Genomic DNA, 22,557 nt, shown 5'->3' with positions numbered 1-22,557 from the left:
CAAAACTCCAGAAGTGTTGGAGAGCTGCCTGTTCATGGGGTTCCCTCAGAAGAGCCCCCTGGTGTTTGAGAAATGGAAGTGTGGAACTGCTTTGCCAAGAGCAGCACCTCTTTAACTCCACCTCTCTTGATGAATTTCTTAAGCCTGAAGGAATGGAGAGAGTGGGACATGGGGTAATCTTTACCCCTTTGGTTGAAACAGAAGGGCAGTCATGGGGCTGGAAGATCAGAGCCCTTCCTAGGCGGGACCCGACTCACTGCGGGGCCATCACGATTATTACTGTTCTGCAATTTGAAATATATTCTGCTTGTTTTTCTAAATACGAAGACTTAATCAAATGAATTTGGATCCTTCTCGAAAGGTTTCTTCCTTGCCCTTCCCACGTTTTGTGACAAAGTTCTGCTGTTCGTGGAGTTCAAGTGGAAAGGGTACACCTGTGTCCATTTAACAGGCAGTCTAGCTATGAGGCTAGAGGATATTCTCTTAGACTCACGGGGAGCCAGCAGATTCTTGCCTAGGTGAGGTCATTGCTGTGCCACATGCCCTGCCCCTTCTCATACAGAAAACTCGGAAATGGGAGCTTTGTAATCCCTCTGTTCCTGCCTCCAAGAGTTGTGGTTCCCCATCTGATCCTCCTACTCCTGCCAGGGGAAGAAGGAGGCCTGGCATCTCAGGCAGATTGTTGAAGACTCTCCTGTCCATCCCACCCGACCTTGATAGTAGGGTAGCCCATCCCCCAAGTAACTGTCTATATTAGACACCCCCAGCCAGTTTCTGGCTGCCTGTCTTTGCTGCCATGTTCTTTTTTACAAGAAGGAAAGAAACAATTCTTGCTATTTTTTTTCATAATTTACTATTTATGATGTATTTAAGTGTTTTATTCAGGACAGAGTTCTGTAGGGGGTGGGAGGGAATATTTGAGGGAGGCTGGGTCTTAGGGAAGGGAATGGGGAATCAACATTTTTATGAAGTGTCATTATTTGCCTCTACTTTGTATTGTTCAGAAATCGCAAATGCAATATAAAAGTGATAAATCCTTGGTTTTAATGTATTAAACTTTCATCAGTTATTTAGACCTCTTGTTTCTTCCTAATTCTTTTTCATAACACCGTATGCTCCATCTCCTGCCCCTGTTCAGGCTCCATGTTCTTTGTGTTTCTCTGAGCGAATACTGTGTCTTCCCCAGGTTCCTTCAGTCTGGTGCAGGCTGGTGCTGGCTTCATTCCTTACCTTCCAGCCACCCCTCCACCATAACAACTTCAATTTGACAGGGAAAAGCGGTGAGTGAAGAAGGGAATTACCGTAGGTCTGTTGCCTAGATGGCAACCCATTTTAACTGATGGATCTTGGGATCCAGCACCGAAAATCTTCCTCAAGTTTAGGAGGAAAGGAGAGGGACACAGCAAGATTGAGACAAGTTGGTCTTCAGATTCCCTCTTTCCTTCCCCCAACCTGGCCCTAAGGCATCACTTAGAAGAGCATAGACAAAGCATCCCTCAGTTCTGTTTTCCTCTTCTGTGAGGTTGACCTTAGTTAGGCTCTTTTACTGTGATGGGAAACTAGGCCAAAGAGGGGGTGTTCATTCTAAGGCTTGTAGGTGGGGGGCTTTGGAGAGAAGCAAGTTAATACTATTCTTTCCACAGCACTATTCCTTACCTTGTTAAGATCATTCTACAAATATATAAGCGGCAGGTAGCAAGCAATGCACTGGGCAGTGGAGGTCAAAAGAAGTAATTGACTTTCAAGAGTGTATAGTGTACATACATGTGTGTACACAAAAACAACATGTTAGATGGGATACAGTTAAGGATTTCAGTTGTCTGGAGAATGGTACGGAATATGTAAGAAGAAAATTAGAGGTCACTGTGGACCAGAAGTGTTGAAGAAAGTTGTACTTGAGCCCAAGGTCCTAGAGGTGTCTCCCCAAAACAGAACAAGGAAGAGAGCACAGCAGAAGCAATAGTGGAGGAGACTTGAATGAGAATCTTGGTGTAGGTGGAGGACACACAGGAAACCCTGACTGCTAGACTGAGGAATTTTTTATTTCATTTTATTGTTTAAAAAAATTAAAAAAAAAATTTTTTTTTTAACGTTTATTTTCTTTTTGAGACAGAGACAGAGTATGAACAGGGGAGGGGCAGAGAGAGAGGGAGACACAGAATCTGAAACAGGCTCCAGGCTCTGAGCTGTCAGCACAGAGCCCGAGTGGGGCTCAAACTCAAGGACCATGAGATCATGACCTGAGCCGAAGTCAGACGCTTAACTGAGCGAGCCACCCAGGCGCCCCTGTTTTTAAAATTTTTAATGTTTATTTTTGAGAGAATGTGATCGGGGGAAGGGGCAGAGAGACAGAGACAGAGAGTCTGTCAGCTGAGCTGTCAGCAGAGCCCGACACAGGGCTTAAACTCATGGACCGCAAGATCCTGACCTGAGCCAAAGCCAGACGATTAACCGACTGAGCCACCCGGGTGCCCCGGAATTTTTTATTTTAAATTACTATGGGCAGTGAGGAACTGTAGAATGTTTTTTGCCTGTAGGACACGATAAAAATAATTCCAAGACTAATCTGTTGACAAAGTTCTCTCAAAGTATCGGATAGGAGAAGCAGACTGATTAGACTATAATAATTCAGGAGTGAGGTGGTGATAAAAAAGCAAACTATGATAGAACAAGTAATTGGAGTAAAAGGAACTGGGGATTCTCAGTTTTGAATGTAAGCCATAGGCTCAGCCTTCCTTTAGACTGGATAAGGAGAAAACTTCTTCCCTAATAGGACTTGAATCTGAACATGTTTTAGGCATAAGTGGTCTTTCTGCCACTCTTACCTGTTATGCTGAATAGGTGCAGTAGACACCCTCTGATGGTCAGAGGGCCCCTCTAATGAGCAGCAGCTGCTACTTCCACATAAAAGTTTAGGAAAGTAAGAGACCATGGTTTAACGTTTTTCTTTTCAGCATGTCGATCTCAGCTATTCTGAAAGTTATTCACTAGAATTGGGGTCTCATCCCTTCTTGCCATAGATTCCAGATTAAACTGTGTATTCTTTAGTTTTTCTTCCTCTTTTCTTAAATATTTTATTTTGAAGTAATCACTACACCTAACGTGGGGGCTTGAACTTACAACCCCGAGATTAAGAGTAGAGTCGCAAGCCAACTGGGCCAGCCAGGTGCTCCTCTTTAGTTTTTCAAAGACACAAAAAGGTCAATATCATTTGAAAAATTACTTTCTAGAAGTTCATTATACAGCATCTTTTTCCAATTAATTCTCTCACTTAATGGAAATTTCCAACCAAAAGAGTAGTGAACCACCATGTATGCATTGTCCAGCTTTCAATAATTATCAACAGAAATAAGGCCAATCTATCTCACCTATTACTTTCTTTTTTTAGTTTTTTTAATGTTTTATTTATTTTTGACAGCATGAGTGGGGGAGGGGCAGAGAGAGAGGGAGACACAGAATCCGAAGCAGGCTCCAGGCTCTGAGCTGTCAGCACAGAGCCTGATGTGGGGCTCGAACTCACAGACCACGAGATCATGACCTGAGCCGAAGTCGGACGTTCAACCGACTGAGCCACCCAGGTGCCCCTCACTTATTACTTTCTAGTCCATCCCCACTTTCTTTCTGCACCTCCAGAGGATTAAGTTAAAATAAATCCCAGACACCGTATTCTTCCATCCACAAATACTTCAACATTTAACTGAGATAGGGACCCTTTTTAAAAATATATATAGGGGTAGGGTCGCCTGGGTGGCTCAGTCAGTTAAGTGTCCGACTTCAGCTCAGGTCAAGATCTCATGGTCTGTGGGTTTGAGCCCCACATCGGGTTCTGTGCTGACAGCTCAGAGCCTGGAGACTGCTTCGGATTCTGTGTCTCCCTCTCTCTCTCTGCCCCTTCCCTGCTTGCACTCTGTCTCGCTCTGTCTTTCAAAAATAAGTAAATGTTTAAAAAAATTTTCTAAATAAAAAAATAAACATATATGGGGTAAAAAAATTATATATATATATAGAGAGAGAGGCACCTAGGTGGCTCAGTAGGTTGACTAAGTCTGACTCTTGGTCTTGGCTCAGTTCTTGGTCTCGCGGTTCATGAGTTCTAGCCCCACATTGATCGGGCTCTGTGCCATCAGCACAGACTGGGATTGTCTCTCCTCTCTGCCCTCCCCTGCTTGTGCTTGCTTTCTCAAAATAAACACAAACTTTAATTATCATGCCTTAAAATTTTCTTAATAACAAATCTCCAGCCAGTGGTCAGAGTTAGCTAATTGTCTTACAGATGAATTTTTGTTAATAGTTTTTTTTGACCCTAATCTCTCTTGAACTCCCTCTAAGGTTTTGCCCCCACCACCCAACCAAAACTTTTAATAAGGTCACTGGTGACCATCTGGCTAAATCTGTCCGTCCTCTGACATGGTAGCAGCATCTGACAGCTTCTTATTCCCTCCTTTTGGCTTCTGGGATACTACTTTCACTAGGTTGTAGCATGGTGCTACACTGCTACATCTCTTTTTTTGTGCCTGCCTCTCTAGCCTCTAAATGTTGAAGTGCCCCAAAACTCAATAATAGGACCCCTTCTTTCAGTCTACATTCATTCCCTAAGTAATTTTTTAAGTCCTCACAGTAGCCTAAAGACCTGTATAATTTGTTCAAACCCCATATCACCTCATGATCTGAAGACTATCTCAATATCTGCTAAAAGCTCCCAAATTTCTGTCTCCAGCCTAGACCTTTCCTTTGAACTGCAAATTCCTATATCCACCCGTTTACTTGACATCTAGATCCAGGTGTCTAATAGGCATCTTAAACCTAATCATGACCAAAGCTGAATTTCTGGTTCTTGTCCCTCCTAACCCATCTTCAGAAATAGTGATGGGGCATCTGACTGGCTCAGTAGAGCCTGCCACTCTTGATCTCAGGGTTGTGAGATCAAGCCCCACATTGCACATGGAGACTACTTAAAAAAAAAATTTTTTTTTTAATTAAAAAAAATAATGACTCCATGCTTCTGGTTGTCTAGAATCAACTGGTGTCTTCCTTAACACTCCCTTCCCTTAAAACCTCCATCAGATCCATTGGCAAATTCTGTCAGTTTTGTATTTTATGAAATACTTGAAACCCAACCATGTATCACCATTTCACCCTTGTTACCACCCTAGAATAAGCCATCGTCATATTATCTGATCACTGAAGTGGTCTCCTAAACCGGTTTATCTCCTGCTCTTTTCCCCAAGGTCATTTCTCTGTAGCAGCCAAAGTGATACTGTTAAAACACAAGTCAAATCCTGTCAATCGTCTGTTGAAAACTGCAACGGCTCCTTAACTCACTCAGAATCCTTAAAATGATCTATGAGACTGTACACCAACCTCTATACTTTACTACATTTGCTTCTCTGGTCGTCTTCTCCCTCCCTCTGTCCCTCTACTCCCACCCTAGTAGACTCCAAGTTCTTAAGTACATTCTTGCCTCAGGTCATTTTCACTTGTTCTTTTCCCCAGGTATCCTTTAGCTGTCTATAATATAAGGCTTCCCTAATATCCTATTTATATAAAATAGAAACCACATCCACCCGGGTTTAATTTTCTCTGAAGTGATCACCATTATTTGAAAACAAATTTATATATTTATTTATATTTTTAATGTAATGCAATGTATTTCACATAGAAATATATAATTTTAATATATAAAATAATATATAAATATAAAAGTATATATATTAAATTATATAAATACATAATATTTATATTTTATTTATTCATTTATTTGCTTGCTTCCTCACTGGCTTACTGTCTGCCTTCCCCCATAGAATGTAAGCTCTGTGAGGGCAGGATTTTGTTTTGTTCCCCTCCAAGAGCCCAGAATAGTGCCTGAGCCACAGGTAAATGAGTGGATTGTTTTGTTCTTTTTTTCATTATAGAGCTCTCGTTTTACCAAAATGTGATGCTATCAGATTTTGTCTTTTGTGCACATTGTTGCAACTCTCATTTCTCTTAACAGCTTCTGACATAATGCTAACAGGACATCTCTGTTCAAAGAGAGTATTGGTTCTTGATTCTCTAGGTTGAATTAAGTCAATCTATTTCTCACTCTCATTTTTTTTAAGTTTATTTATTTTGAGAGAGAGAGCAAGAGGGGGAGTGGGGGGGGGGGACACAGAGAGAGAAGGAGTGAGAGAGAGGATCCCAAGGGGACTCCGAGCTGTCAGCGTGGGGCCCAACTTGGGGCTCATCTCACCAACCATCAGATCATGACCTGAGCTGAAATCAAGAGTCAGACGTTTAACCAACTGAGCTACCCAGGCGCCCCTCACTATCTCATTTTTTGATGGTCATTATATTTTGTATTCTTTGCAATATCTCCATAGACTTTTAAAAGTGTAGTAACTAGGGGCGCCTGGGTGGCTCAGTCGGTTGGGCATCTGACTTTGGCTCAGGTTATGGTCTCAGGACTCGTGAGTTCAATCCCTGCGTCTGGCTCTGTACTTACTGACAGCTTAGAGCCTGGAGCCTGCTTCAGATTCTGTGTCTCCCTCTCTCTCTGCCCCTCCCCCCACTTGCCCTCTGTCTCTCTCTCTCTCTCAAAAATAAATAAATAAACATTAAAAATTAAACAAAAAAGTGTAGTGACTAAAAACTGGTCACAACCTATTAAATGTCTGACTAATGCTGAGATGGTGACACTTCCCTGCACAGGTATCATGCATGGGTCATGTTTTCCCAGAACAGTGATGACATTCCAGAACATTCATTTCCTAGTTTGTTTGTGTTGAATGTTTGTCTTTGTTTACTTATACATTTAGAAGAATACTTATAGTTATCCTTGATATTCAATTTGTCTTTGGAGTTGTATTATTGTAATTAACCCAGAATATTTTTTTGTTGATGGATTTTATATTTTATGAAATACCCTTCTCCTGATCTTACTTCAGCTATTTGTGTTGATTTCTATTTTGTATAATATTAATATAGGTATACACAGTTTCTTTCATTACTGTTGCCTGATATATGTGTGTGTGTGTGTGTGTGTATATATATACACACACACACACACACACACACATATATAGTATACATATATATTTTATGTATATACATGTATATGTATACATATATATAGTTTTTTTAACTCTCTCCCTTTATTTTTAACTTTTTTAAATGTTTATTTTTGAGAGAGAGCGCGTGAGCAGGGGAGGGGCGGGGGTGGGGTGGGGAAAGGAGATCCAAAGAGGGCTCCACTCTGACAGCAGCAAGCACTACTCAGGCCTCGAACTCAAGAACTGTGAGATCATGACCTGAGGCAAAGTCAGACGCTTAACTGATTGAGCCACCCAGGCGCCCCAATTTTTACTTTTTATCACTAGTTTTGTGTGTCTCTATTTACAATGTGTAGCTAGTTTTTAAATGTATTTCTTGTTTTGTTTGCAAAATATTTTGGTTATGTTTGAACTTGTAATTATTTTTCTGTGCTTATTTCCCCATTCCTGTCTATGGTTATGTTGACAGTTTTTTCTCTAGTAATAGGGAGATTTTACTCCTATACAAGCTCTGATGCCTACCAATAACTTTTGAACATATCTATTAAACCAACATTTAGGTAATATCCACAACACTCCACTCTCCCATCTCTAAATATGGTGTTCTGTAGCCATGCCTGGTCCCTTGCTACGTTTTCCCTCCAATGGAGAGGCCTGGAATTTCCAGTTTTTACATGTGTGTGTAGGGAAAGGTAATCCAAAGCATTTTTGAATATTATTTTTTTTCCTTTTTTAAATTTTCTTTCTTATTTTTTAAAATTTACATCCAAATTAGTTAGCATATAGTGCAACAATGATTTCAGGAGTAGATTCCTTAGTGCCCCTTACCCATTTAGCCCATGCCCCCTCCCACAGCCCCTCCAGTAACCCTCTGTTTGTTCTCCATATTTAAGAGTCTCTTATGTTTTGTCCCCATCTCTGTTTTTATATTATTTTTGTTTCCCTTCCCTTATTTCATCTGTTTTGTCTCTTAAGGTCCTCATATGAGTGAAATCATATGATATTTGTCTTTCTCTGGCTGACTAATTTCACTTAGCATAATACCCTCCAGTTCCATCCACGTAGTTGCAAATGGCAAGATTTCATTCCTTTTGATTGCCGAGTAATACTCCATTGTGTATATATACCACATCTTCTTTATCCATTCATCTATCAATGGACATTTGGGCTCTTTCCATACTTTGGCTATTGTTGATAGTGCTGCTATAAACATGGGGGTGCATGTGTCCCTTCGAAACAGCACACCTGTATCCTGTGGATAAATGCCTAGTAGTGCAATTGCTGGGTTGTAGGGTAGTTCTATTTTTAGTTTTTTGAGGAACCTCCATACTGTTTTCCAGAGTGGCTGCACCAGCTTGCATTCCCATGAATATTGTTCTTGATTAACAAACCAAAATGGTTTACTAGTTTGTCTCCCATTCTTTGGGAGATTAGTTAAAAGGATTGATTTGTCAAACCTTTTCTTGGCTCCTACCATGTGTCAGGCTCTGTACTGGGCTTAGGGACTGCAAAGATTAAGACACTTTTCCTGCCCTTAATTAAATGGGAGGAAGAGATACACATTCAATTCAGGAGGCTAAGGGCTTGGTGGTTGGGTGCGCAAAGCGCTATGGGGAACTGACGGAGCTGTAATGTCATTGGCCATCCCGCCACTTTCTAAAAAACGATGCTGGCAGACACATCCACAATAATTTCAAAGGATCCTTCCCCGCTTCTCGTAGATCAGCCAGCAGAGAACTCAACCACAGAACCTGCAAGACACGGAAAGCAAAGAAGGGCTCTCTTGCGTGTTACCTACGTCCTACGTCCCTCATGCATGCCATTTTGGCTGCGCCTACAATTCCCAAAATGCAACGCGGAGGCTGGAGGCGAATGCCCCTCGCCGAGCGGGGCCTTATGATTGGTGGTGAGCATTGGACCAATCGGAGAAGTTGTTGTTTGTCAGTCTAGGAGAACCGGTCCGGGAGGGAGGAAGGTGGCAAGATGGTGTTGGAAAGCACTATGGTCTGGTGAGGAGCTGCCTCGGGGCCCCGTGATGGGGCGGGATGGGGTGGGGGACGCATGTCGCGCGGAGGCCGGGTGGGCTGGGATGGGGGTGGGGGACCAGTCAGCGAGATGCGGCCCAGGGCCAGGAAGGAAGGAGCTTCATCGACTTCCTGAGTCATCCCAGGCCCCGGGAGAGGTGGATGGGCCCGGAGCACCCCCAGTATCCCTCAGCTGTCGGACTGTCATTGACCAGCCGATCCCTGCTGCCTTGCTCTAGTGTAGCGTCATCTTCTCTAGACTATCCCCAACTCTGCTGTCTGTAGCCAGAGTCCTGCTTCTCAGATTCATCGTGTAGTTTGCCCTCCGCTTCTCAAAATAATGGGTATTAGGAAGGGAAATTGTAAATTCTTTCCCAGCCCCGGGTGCTCATCTCTGTCTCCATTACCTTTCCCTGTATCATCTCGAAAGGTATTATTTATAAATTGGTTTCTCTGTGTCAGGCGTGAATTTACGTTGTCTCACTTACACCTCACAACACTCCTAGGTAAATATCTGTCCATTTTACAGATGGAGATACCGAGTCTCAGCAATTTTAAATGACTAGCCTGAGCCAAGATTTAAACCCCAGGCTTTCTGACATTAAAGCCCTTATCTGGTGAGCTAGATCTCTTAATCAGTCTCAGACTTGGGCTGAGTATTTTATTATAAGTTGGAGTAGAAGATGAGGACACAAACTTTTGCGAGGTTTCAACAATTTCTTCGAAGTATGAGAGTAAAATATAATACAAAATAGTACACAAACACAAATCGCCAGTTGGATGGAAGAACCACCTGAGTTTTCTTTTGGTGGGCGGGGAATAGCATTGCCAGATAAAATATAGGATACACAGCTAAATTTGAATAGTTTATATAAACAATAGTTTTTAATATAAAAAATGGCCATAGGAATGTCCGAAATATTGCATGGGACACATTTATACTAAAAAGTTACTTAAAAATTTTTTTTGCTGGGGGGCGCCTGGGTGGCTCAGTTGGTTGAGCTTCTGACTTCGGCTCAAGTCATGATCTCGCGGTCTGTGATTTTGAGCCTGAGCCCCGTGTTGGGCTCTGTGCTGACTGCTCAGAGCCTGGAGCCAGCTTTGGATTCTGCGTCTCCCTCTCTCTCTGCCCCTCCCCCACTCACGCTTTGTCTCTCTGTCTCAGAAATAAACATTTTTAAAAATTAAAAATAAAATAAAAATTAAAAAAATTTTTAACATTTTTTAGAGATGGGGTGGGGGAGGGGAAGAGAGAGAGGGAGACACAGAATCCCAAGCATGTCCCAGGCTCTGAGCTGTCAACACAGAGCCCAAAGTGGGGCTCGAACTCATGGACCGTGAGATCATGGCCCGAGCCAAAGTCGGAAGCTTAACCCAGCCACCCAGGTGCCCCGGAAGTTATTTGTTAATTATGTATAGTTCAAATTTAACTGGGAGTGGAGTCCTATTTATTTATTTGCTAAATCTGGCAACCTCTGGGAGAGAGCATGTTAGAGTAGAAAAAGTACAGGATTTGGAATACGAAATCCTGTGGTTTTGGTACTTACCAGCTCTATGTTCTTGAGAATGTAGTAAATCTCTCACTGGGGAGAGTAGTGACCTCCACTTGCCTTATAGCACAGGTGGGTAAAATGTTTGTGACAGTGCTCTGTAAACTGTACAGCGCTGTACATCTGTTGGGTTCAGTGTACTTGAGGAGTCCTCAAGAGGGAATTTAAGAGGGGCCTTGAAGGGATTTTGACAAATGTTGAGGAAAGACAGACAGTTAGGGGGAAAGGCAGAAACCAAGCTGCTGAAGTGTAAATGCCCAAGGTGTGGTTAGGAATTAGGAAATAGGCTAGTGTGACTTGATTATAAGGTTGTTGGTGTAAGGTAGTTTCTTTCTTTCTTTTTTCAGAGGTAGATGGATGTCAGGCTCAGGAGGCCGACCTCTGTCTGGTACCTTCCACAGAGGACTTCTGAAAGAGTTCACGCCATGGGGAGGCCAAGCCGTATACAAAACGGCGTTTAAGAATATTGCATGGGATATGCCTGGGTGGCTCAGTCAGTTAAGTGTCCAACTTCGGCTCAGGTCATGATCTTGTGGTCTGTGAGTTTGAGCCCCATGTTGGGCTCTGTGTTAACAGCTCAGAGCCTGGAGCCTGCTTTGGAGTCTGTGTCTCCCTCTCTTTCTGCCCCTCCCCTGTTTGCACTCTGTCTCTCAAAATAATAAGTAAACATTAAAAAAAAAAAAAAAAAAAGAATATTGGCCTGGCTCATGATCTTGCAGTTTGTGGGTTTAAGCCCTGCATCGGGCTCTTTTCTGACAGCCCAGAGCCTGGAGCCTGCTTTAGATTCTGTGTCTCCCTCTGTCTCTGCCCCTCCCCTGTGCGTGCTCACTCTCTCTCTCTCTCTCTCAAAAGTAAATAAACATTAAAAAAATATTGGCCTGGCTTGATGTATAGGAGGAAAGATTAGGTCCAGAGAGACATATTGGTGGCCAATTGTAGCAGTCCAGTCATAGAATAATGATGAGAGCCACTCCTCTTTTTCTGTAGAGCCTCATAGTCTGCTGTGCATGAAAATTCTTTGGAGGAGTTTATTAAAAATTGCAAGTATTTGACTCCGCTCTCCATGTGCTGAGTCAGACTCCCAGCCAGGGAAGTCCAGGGATCTGTATTCTTTTTTAAATGAAGACTTTATGGAATAAGTGGATAATATCATAAGTCCTTATTTAAAAAAATTGTTTTAATGTTTTTATTTTTGAGAGACAGAGCATGTGCGGGGGAGGGGCAGAGAGAGAGGGAGACACAGAATCAGAAGCAGGCTGCAGGCTCTGAGCTGTCAGCACAGAGCCCAACGTGGGGCTCGAACTCCGAAGCGGAGAGATCATGACCTGAGCTGAAGTTGGATGCTCAACCAACTGAGCCACCCAGGTGCCCCTAAGCCCTTATTTTGAGTTGGGTTTTTGTTGGGAAAAATTACATACCTTTGAGCAAAAGTAGTCAAGAAATAGATACATTATTCGATTCATATAGAGGTCAAAACTAGAAAAACTAAACAGTGTGCATACACTTTTCTAGGGATGCATACGTAGGTGTTCAGGCATCTGTGTTTCCCCCACCCCCAAGGCATCTGTGTTTTTAATCCCACCATACTACCATCACCCTCCCTGTGTTCTGATGCCTGTCAAAGTGGGAGCCCTGCTGCCGCATTCTCCACTGTCTGTTCTCCCTACTGCTCAAGTCCCCTTGCTTGCATGAGGCCTTTCTTCCAGCCCTTAGCCATCTGCTCTTGCCCTGTTGCCCAGAGTCCTTATACTTAGTAGCTGTCCAGTTGGATGGTCCTCAATGCCTCCATTGTTTTTTATATTTGGACTCACTACTGTATTTGAAGCTAGAGAGACTGTTACTTCCCTGCTGGGAGAATAATCAGAAACAGTGTATCAGGGAAAAAAGAATATAATGCATGGTCAGTCGAGTCAGCCCTTGATCTCCTTTACATAGATGGAGTTTCCACTATGAAAACTAGTCTGTGTTTCATGCTTATTGTTAGGCCCTGTGCTAAGTACTTTCTATGAATTTCATCATCGTAGCAATCCTGTACAGGTAAAAATTCATTTTACAGATGAAGTAACTAGACCTTAGAGAAATTAAGTCACTTCCTCAGGATCATAGTATTAATAAGTAACAGATTGGGGATTTGAACCTGAACCTGAACACTGTTCTTTACTCCCATTTGTGTTTCTTAGGGTAGTTTCTTAATTACCTCTCTTCATCATGTTTGGTTTATATTTATTGCCAGAGGACACTAAAGAAAAAGATTGCCGCCCGAACCATATTTTGTTAGCCAGGGGAAATGAAGTGTCTCATCTAGGAGGCCACTCCTTCCTCCCTTCAGCACAGATGGAATCATTGACAGAGTTCTAGAGGATCTCGAGTCATCAGGAATTGATCCTGCTCAGGGCTTGTGTAACGGCTTCATTTACTTGCCTTCTTATGGTCTCTGGGAAGCTGGAGCTTATATTTCATATTATCTGGGTCCCTTAGATTGGGAAAAACTGCAAGGATAAAAGAAGTGAGGCTCCAAATCCATGAAATCTCATTTTTGCAGTTTAGTCCAGCTGTCAAAGCTGTTGAACATTTAACCAAATGATTGCGTTGTGTTTTCCTGCACTCAGTGCTGCCAATCATGTATTATTTTATAAATATTTTCTACTTTTGGAATGCTCACATTTTAAAGGCAAATTTAGAATATACATCCATGACAGTGTTTAATAACACTTACATGACTCTTATGAGAAGGTGGTTGTGGTACATGAGTGGATCTCAATGTTTGGTGCTTATCAGAGTCACTTGTGGAGTGAAGATTTAATTTTGTTTCCCCCTTCTCTCATTTTGAGTCTCTAAGTGTGGTGTAATGCTTGGAAGTCTGTGTGTGTGTGTGTGTGTGTGTGTGTGTGTGTATGTGTGTGTATATATATATGTATACATATATGTGTGTGTATATATATATATATATACATACACACACACACACATATAAATGCACTGCTGTACATTACAATGTCCCTCAAAGGAAAAGTGTTGCAGGGAGGTAGGGGTCCCTAGAACTAGAGAGATCCTACAATATGTCTTCTTTCCCTTCCTTCTCTCCTAATCTGACAGCGTGGACAACAGTGAATATATGCGGAATGGGGACTTCTTACCCACCCGGCTGCAGGCCCAGCAGGACGCTGTCAACATAGTGTGTCACTCCAAGACGCGCAGCAACCCTGAGAACAACGTGGGCCTCATCACACTGGCCAAGTACATGGGGCAGAGGAGGAGGGGCTTGGTAGGTGGGTGGGTGGCTTCCCACATGTGACCCACTGTGGTATCCAGGTTGCCACCCTTTCGTAGGTTCTGTGAAGTTATGTTTGCCTATCCACCTTCTAGACTAGTTTCTTCACTATTTGGTGGAAATATAGATCGTAACTTGAGTTTAATATTAATCTGAATTTAATACAGTTATGAAACTAGATCTTCTGGGGTGAGAGTTCACAATATATTTTAAATTCAATGAAAAGTGATTTGGGATAAGGGTCCTCAGGGCATTTATCACATGTCCTCTTACCCTAGAAGTGGTCTAAGGACTGATAACCCTCAGATGAGTAGCCTCCCATCCCAGTATGCGTGTTGTCAGCTGGCCAGTGGGTCTAGAGATGGAGCAGGTGGGAGACATAGTCAATAGCATCGAGCTATGGTAGAGGGTTTGTCATGTTACCCCCAGAAGGCAGCATAACAGGAATTCAAGGGAAATTGGGAGGAAGAGGGCAAGTTTGCAAAATCAACTACTTATTTCCTGCGCTCATATCTACTGAATACTATTTCCAGTTTTATGGAGATATGATTGACGTATAACATGGCATAAGTTTAAGGTATACAACATAATGATTTGATATATGTATATATTGTGAAAATGATCACCACGCTAAGTTTAGTTAACACCCATATCTCACAAATTTTTCTTTGCTTGTGATGAGAACTTTTAAGGTCTACTCTCTAAACACTGGGCGTTCGATTAAGGAAAGTAGAGATTACAGTTATTATAAGGTCTTTAAAGAGAAGACAAGTCAGGTGCACCTGGCTGGCTCAGTCAGTAGAGCATGTGACTCTTGATCCACATTGGGCGTAGAACTTACTTAAAAAAAGAAAAGAAGAGTCAAATACAGTTTTTGAGGACTTGTCCTGACCTGAAGTCACAGAAACCGTTTCCCTACATCCCAGTGACTGTGAAGTGCTGACCACACTCACCCCTGACACCGGCCGCATCCTTTCCAAGCTTCACACTGTCCAACCCAAGGGCAAGATCACCTTCTGCACTGGCATCCGCGTGGCCCACGTGAGTCCTACTGGATCCCTTTGATTGTTTCTCCGTGTTCTGAAGTTCTGCCCCCACCGTTGTTCATTTCTCCCCTGGAGTCTTGAGCCAGAACCAGAGCAGGGGAATAGAAAGGACTCAGAAATGAGTAGAAAAGATATGGTGGGAAGAATTCCAGGACCAGTGATGACGGTGAGGGAAAAGACCCCTGGAATTAAGACTCACCCCTCTTCCTTGTCCACACAGAGGCACAGCAAGGAGGAAGGGTGAAGGAGGGATTAGACCCTTCTGTGTCTAATGTGTGTGAGCAGGATGGTGGACTTGAGGAATGTAGAAACCATAAGAACCATAAAAAATGCAGAGTGACAGGGAGTGAGCTAGGTGATGCCTCTGGCTGACTGTGAGAACTTCCTCTCTCTTTACAAGCTGGCTCTGAAGCACCGACAGGGCAAGAATCACAAGATGCGCATCATTGCCTTTGTGGGAAGTCCCGTGGAGGACAATGAGAAGGATGTGAGTCCAGGTGACAGCTGGGACATTTGGGAATGGGGTCTCTCAGGCCTTAAGGGAGCCTGGCAGAGTCATTGGGTTCATCTCTTCGGGGAAAGGTGGATCTACAGAATTCAGTGTTTCTGTTGGGGGGCCTTGGGGAGGTTAACCAGTTTCCGTATGCTTTTGTGAGGTGTGTCATTTCCCCTCATGGTATGGAACAGATTTCCTCATTTCTCTTCCCTCTTCCTAGCTGGTGAAGCTGGCTAAACGTCTCAAGAAGGAAAAAGTGAATGTTGACATTATCAACTTTGGGGAAGAGGTGAGTAAGGCCAGGTTGGGGGCATGGACTTGATTTGGCTGTAAACAGAACAGTCCTTCCCCAGAGGAGTGCCTGCACTGTGAGAGAGTAGCTACAAACAAAAGCTGAAGTGGCAGAAGACGGGGAGTAGGGCGGGAAGGAGAGCCTGCTGTGTCCTTCCCTCCCTCAGGAAGTGAACACAGAAAAGCTGACAGCGTTTGTAAACACACTGAATGGCAAAGATGGTACCGGTTCTCATCTGGTGACAGTGCCCCCCGGGCCCAGCTTGGCCGATGCCCTCATCAGTTCTCCGATTCTGGCTGGTGAAGGTGGTGCCATGCTGGGACTTGGTGCCAGTGACTTTGAATTTGGAGTGGATCCCAGTGCTGATCCTGAGCTGGCCCTGGTGAGCAAACATTGACCTCACGTAGAGCCCAGGGGTCTTTCTTTGTCCTCCTTACTCACACACCCACACGCCACATAGCTAGCTTCTCTAGGGCTAGACAGTCCCGAGCACCCTTGCTCATTTTCCCATACTCCCTTCGGGTCCCTCTTCCCCTTAAATCTGTGTGATCTCCGGGGGCACCAGTGTCAGTGCTCTTGTTCACTTGTAATTAAAGCCCAGGCTTCTTCCAAGTCCTCCCTTTTCCCCTATATCATCTCTTACCTCCCAGCTTCTTCACCATGTACATAAACCAGAAGCTGCCCCTTTGTTTTCCTTTCCCACCCCTCAGGGGACTCGCCCACTGCCCGCGAGGAGGGCGGGCAGAATGACTGACCTTGCCCTGCCCTTTGCCAGGCCCTCCGTGTCTCTATGGAAGAGCAGCGGCAGCGGCAGGAGGAGGAGGCCCGGCGGGCAGCTGCAGCCTCTGCTGCTGAGGCCGGGATTGCTACAGCCGGGGCCGAAGGTGAGGGATAGGGCTGAAGGGTGCCCAGTGGCCTGGGATGGAGGTGCAGGAGAAGGAGTAGGAGTGGGGAGGCCCAGCAGCCCCGGGAGTATATGGGCTGGGGGAACGCTTTGGGGGTGGGTCTGTGTGGACCCTGGCACCGGTTCTACTCTACCACTCTCTTTCTTTTTCCAGACTCGGATGATGCCCTGCTGAAGATGACCATCAGCCAGCAGGAGTTTGGCCGCACCGGGCTCCCCGACCTGAGCAGTATGACCGAGGAAGAGCAGATTGCCTACGCCATGCAGATGTCCCTACAGGGTGCAGGTGAGTCAGGGCCCCGGGGCTCAGTGCTCAGGCGGAGAGGTTGGGTCCGGAAATGGAGCTCAATACACTGACCTCTTTTCTTCAGAGTTTGGCCAGGCAGAATCAGCCGACATTGATGCCAGTTCAGCCATGGACACATCTGAGCCTGCCAAGGTGAGGGCCAGCAGTGACTCCCCATCCCCATCATGCTTAAAGTCCCCTGGTGTTCATGTCCTCAAACCCTCCAGGCCTGAAACCACTCTTCGGGTTTCACAGCTGAGCTTTTTGAGGAGCACAGGGAAAGAAACAGAAGTATATATGTTTCTTGTTGGTAAACTTTGCTAAGGCAATAGGACGCTCACAGTCAAGGTTGAGTAAGTGTCCTCATGTTCTGTAATTGTCCTTCCTTTTTGGTGGGAGCAGTCTGGACAGGTGTGTAGGATATTGTCTTCCCACCAGGGTGAAAGGCGGAAAAAAAGAATGGGTATCTGAGAGCAAGAAATCTGAACGTGATGGCATGTAATTTTATGCTGTATGCTCAGGAAGCTGAGTTCCAGTTTCTCTGGCCAGTACTAAATGTGTGAGTTTGTACCGCATATAGGCACTGGATATTTTCCTCAATTGTCCTTCCTACTCTTGGCCAGAGGTGTCCCCGCGCCCAGTCAGGTGGAGAGAGAGGCTCAGGCAGCCGTGTGCTCCCCAGATGGCCCAGCCCCTGCCCCTGCCCCTGCCCCAAGCCCACCCTGCCCTTTTTCAGGAGGAGGAGGATTATGATGTGATGCAGGACCCCGAGTTCCTTCAGAGTGTCCTGGAGAACCTGCCAGGAGTGGATCCCAACAATGAAGCTATTCGAAATGCCATGGGGTCCCTCGCCTCCCAGGCCAACAAGGATGGCAAGAAAGACAAGAAGGAGGAGGACAAGAAATGAGACTGGGGGCAAGGGTGGCTGAGCCTGCTCAGGGGCCGCACAGGGTGGGACGGGGTGTAGGCTTAGATATGTTACCTGTAACCACTGCCGCCTCAATAAAGCTTGGCAACTTTTGTTTCCTTTTGCCTCCAGTAGTAGTAGCTGTAAGTGTGAGAGAGGGGGGAGTGCCTGGCACGAAGGGGAGTGTCCCCTACTGAGTCCTCAGTACCTGGTCTCTAATTAATTAATTAATTAATTAATTAAAAATAAAACAGTATTGGCCTTTGGAGACTCGAGTCTGGAGCAGGGCCGGCCTGGAAATGTGTGTTTACACACTTCGGAAAGTGCCCAAAGAGGGCCACGAACGAGGCGCTGTGAGAATGGGAGAAAGGGCCAAACCCTCACAGTCTCTGGGAAGGCTCCTGGAGGTAACACCTGAGTCCTCCATGTTCATCAGGGCGAAATGTCCATCAGCCAACAGGGAAGAGATGGGGATGTTTCCAGTCAGCAGGAACTGTATGTGCTGATGACACAGAGGCACTTGGGAAGGACTGAGTAGCTCAGAGACTGGCTGGGTGAGTGGAGGAGATGGGAAAGTGGTCAGCAGTGAAAACACTGAAGACCAGGGATCCTTGAGACCTGACTCTGACAAGGTGAGGCCTGTGAAGCCACAAGATAAACCTGTTCATCTTCTTGGAGCACCACATTTAGAGGACGGTTTTCTCATAGGGTATGGAATAGAATGCAAAATTCACATAATCCCAAAGCAGCTTACTAAATGGAAGGATATTTGCAAATATATATCTGATAAGGGGTTACTATTCAAAATATATAAAGAACTACAGTTCGGGGCACCCGGGTGGTTCAGTCTGCTAAGCTCCTGACTTTGGCGTAGGTCATGATCTTGTGGTTCGTGAGTTCAAGCCCACATCGGCTCTGCGCTGACGGTGTGGAATCTACTTGGAATTCTTTGTCTCTCTCTCTCTCTGCCCTCCCCCCCACTTGCATTCTCTCTCTCTCCCAAACTTTAAAAAATTAAAGTAAATAAAAAGAACTTCTACAGCTCAACATCCAAAAAAACCAAAAAACAAAAAACCAACAATCCGACTAAACGATGGGAAGAAGACGTGAATAGACCTTTTTCCAAAGGAGATATATAAATGGCCGATACCTGAAAAGATGCTCAACCTCACCAATCGTCAGGGAAATGCAAATCAAAACCACAATGAGATCTCAATTTACAAGTCAGAATGGCTTGTATCAAGAAGATAAGAATAGTGTTGACAAGGATGTGAAGAAAAGGGAACCCTCGTACACTCTGGTGGGAGTGGAAATTGGTGAAAACAGTTTGGAGGTTCCTCAAAAAATTAGAAATACCATATAATACACTAATTCAACTTCTGGGTATTTATCCAAAGAACACAGAAATACTTGAAAAGACACATGCACCTCTCTGTTTATTGCAATATTATTTATAATAGCCAAGACACAGAAGCAACCCAATCAGTGGATGAATGGATACGGATGTGAGATATGTATGTGAGATACACACACACACACACACACACACACACACACACACACACACTGGAATATCAGCCATAAAAAAGGGCGTGCCATTTACAACAGGGACAGACCTAGAAGGTATAATGCTAAGTAAGACAGAGCAAGACAAATATGATTTCGCTTAGATGTGGATCTAAAAAAAAGGAACAAACGGGCACCTGGGTGGCTCAGTCGGTTAAGTGTCTGACTTTGGCTCAGGTCATGATCTTACAGTCCTTGAGTTCAAGCCCCGCGTCAGGCTCTGTGCTGCCAGCTCAGGGCCTGGAGCCTGCTTCAGATTCTGTGTCTCCCTCTCTCTCTGCCCCTCCCCTGCTCATGCTCTGTCTCTCTCTGTCTCAAAAATAAAAACCTTAAATTTTTTTTTTAAAAGGAACAAACACCAAAAAAAGCAGAAACAGACCTGTAAATACAGAAAACACTGGTGGTTTGCCAGAGGGGTGGAGGTTGCAGGATGGGCAGAGCAGGTGAAGGGAACTGGGAGGTGCAGGCTAACAGTTACGGAATGATTAAGTCGCAGCATACAGAAGAAAGGGACAGCAAACGGAATATAGTCAATGGTGTTGTATTAGTGTTGTATGGTGACAGCAGCTACGCTTGTGAGTACAGCATATAGACCTGGCAAATCACCATGTTGTACACCTGAAACTAATGTAACTGTCAGCTCTACTTCAGTTTCTAAATCACGTAATCCTCTTGTTTATTATATTTAAAGAGGTAATTGATATTTGACCTATAAAATAACCTACATATAAATCATGAATCATAACAACAAAATGAACATATCTGCATTCAACTTAAGAGCTAGAATATTACTAATGCCACATTCCTCTGGTGTATCTTCTTGAACCCACCTCTACAGCCTCCCCAGAGATAACTATTATCCAGAATTTTACATTTTATCATTTTTCCTTTTCATAGTTTTTTCAGTATTGCTTGTTTCTGAGTTTTATAAAAAAAAGTTTTGGGGCCCTTGGGTGGCTCAGTTAGTTGGGCAGCTGACTTCAGCTCAGGTCATGATCTTATAGTTTGTGAGTTCCAGCTCTGCATTGGGCTACGTGCTGACAGCCCAGAGCCTGGAGCCTGCTTCGGATTCTGTGTCTCCCTGTCACTCTGACCCTCCCCCACTCACTCTCTCTCTCTCTCTCTCTCTCTCAAAAATAAATATTAAAAAAAAATTTTTAATAGTTTTATACTGTGACACTTCTGGAACTTTCTTTTCTTTTTCTTTATTTTGTTTTTAAGAGGGAAAGAGAGCATGAGTAGGAGAGGGAGAGAAAGAGAGAGAATCTTAAGCAGGCTCCAAGCCAAGCGAGGATCCTGACATGGGGCTCAGTCTCACGACCCCGAGATCATGACCTGAGCCAAAATCAAGAGTCACACACTTGACCAACTGAGCCGCTCACACACCCGGAGACTTCTGGAACTTTTTAAACAAATGTTTCATTTCTGGGGTTCTTCAAAGTTTTGCATGTAGTCGTTCTTTTTTTCTGGTTGTATAGTACTACTTGCTGTGAATATACCACAATCTACCTATTTTCCTGTTGGTGGACATTTGCACTGCACCGTTATTTTTCAATTGGCAATGGGGTTACAGTGGAATGTTTTGTACATCCCTGCTGATGCACATGTCCAAGAGTTTCTTTAGGCTGCTTTATAGAATAATGCTGAGTTGTTTTTCACTGTGGCTGTGTGGATTTGCACTTCCTCCTGTGGTGTAAGAATTCCTGTTGACCAACATCCTTTCCAGCCCTTGGTATCGTTAAGACTTCTTAATTTCTGCCAATCCAATCAGGATAAATGATAATTGACCGTGGTCTTGATTTGCATTTCCCTGATTACTAATGAGGTTGATCTTTTTACATTTTTTTAAACGTTTGTTCATTTTTGAGAGGCAGAGAGAGACACAGTGTGAGTGGGAGAGGGGCAGAGAGAGGGAGGCACAGAATCCGAAGTAAGCTCCAGGCTCTGAGCTGTCAGCACAGAGCCCAATGTGGGGCTTGAACCCACAAACCATGAGATCATGACCTGAGCTGAAGTCAGATGCTCAACTGACTGAGCCACTCAGGTGCTCCTTTTTACATTTTTTAACAATAGGTCTTTGTATTTCACATTTTTGTGAAATGTCTCTTCATGACTTTTGTCCATATTTCTATTGGATTGTCTTTTTATTGATGTTTTGTAAGAGTTCTTTAACTTTTTGATACTAAATTATTGATTAAATATATACCAATTAAATACATATATATATATCAAATACGTTTGAGATATATATATGATATATATATGAGGTATATATATTTTAAACATATATATATGTTTGAGATATATATATATATGTGTGTATATATATATATATATATATATAATATGTTTGATTTGGGACTCTCACTTTATTTATTTATTTTTCAATATATGAAGTTTATTGTCAAATTGGTTTCCATACAACACCCAGTGCTCATCCCAAAAGGTGCCCTCCTCAATACCCATCACCCACCATCCCCTCCCTCCCACCCCCCAAGGGACTCTCACTTTAAAGTGTTTTTGAGTGAACAAAATTCTTAATGTCAAATTTCTCAATCTTTTCTTTCAAGGTTACTGTTTTTTGTGTCCAGCAAACACTTCCAGGGGTCAGAAAGATATTGTTTTCTTTCTTAAAGGTTTATATGGTTTTGTCTTTCATGTAGAAATTCTGTATTCCATCTAGAATTGATTGTTACATACATTGGGATACGGGTACAGTTTTAATTTTTTAATATGGACAATTATTTTTTACAGCATTATTTATTGAGAAATTCCACCTTTCTCCAGTGATCTGCACTATTACTTCTGCCTGGGCCAACATTCCATGAGTTTTGTTTCCAATATCCTGAAGTCAGACCTTAAACCCTGAATGTAAACAAGGCTCCACAAAGAGAAGCTAGAAAACCTACCTGTGTTCCCATTATATTCATGCTGGATGAGTTCCATTTCTGAATAATGAGTTTGTAGATACTTGTCTCTAAGTTTTGGGGGAGACTGGTATTTTTTAAATCAAATATAACTTGAAAGAAATGGCCCATCATCAAATCTTGGTAATCTTATTGGTTTTGGTTATAAAGGTATTGGTTACTTTCCTGGGCCTGTGTGTGGTTCCCCAAGCAAAATCCTGTTCTGAGAGAGCCCGTCCATCAAGTAATGACAGGAAGAACTGTGTGCCAGTATTCTGGCC

General features: G+C 43.6%; 1 protein-coding gene across 1 annotated transcript; it reads left to right on the top strand.

Moving 5' to 3' along the window:
- The first annotated feature begins 8,935 nt into the window (after window positions 1-8,935).
- On the top strand, window positions 8,936-17,923 carry PSMD4 (proteasome 26S subunit ubiquitin receptor, non-ATPase 4). The gene is made up of 10 exons (XM_047847918.1): window positions 8,936-9,037; window positions 13,699-13,839; window positions 14,800-14,914; window positions 15,320-15,406; window positions 15,636-15,704; window positions 15,874-16,089; window positions 16,483-16,591; window positions 16,766-16,897; window positions 16,983-17,050; window positions 17,634-17,923. The coding sequence occupies exons 1-10, from the start codon at window positions 9,012-9,014 to the stop codon at window positions 17,802-17,804; spliced, it is 1,134 nt and encodes a 377-aa protein (XP_047703874.1). The 5' UTR covers window positions 8,936-9,011; the 3' UTR covers window positions 17,805-17,923.
- The last annotated feature ends 4,634 nt before the right edge of the window (window positions 17,924-22,557 follow it).

Source organism: Prionailurus viverrinus, unplaced genomic scaffold, assembly GCF_022837055.1.
Source record: "Prionailurus viverrinus isolate Anna unplaced genomic scaffold, UM_Priviv_1.0 scaffold_50, whole genome shotgun sequence".
NCBI lineage: Eukaryota > Metazoa > Chordata > Mammalia > Carnivora > Felidae > Prionailurus > Prionailurus viverrinus.
The sequence above is the reverse complement of the archived record's forward strand: the minus strand, read 5'-3'. Positions and strand labels throughout refer to the sequence as shown.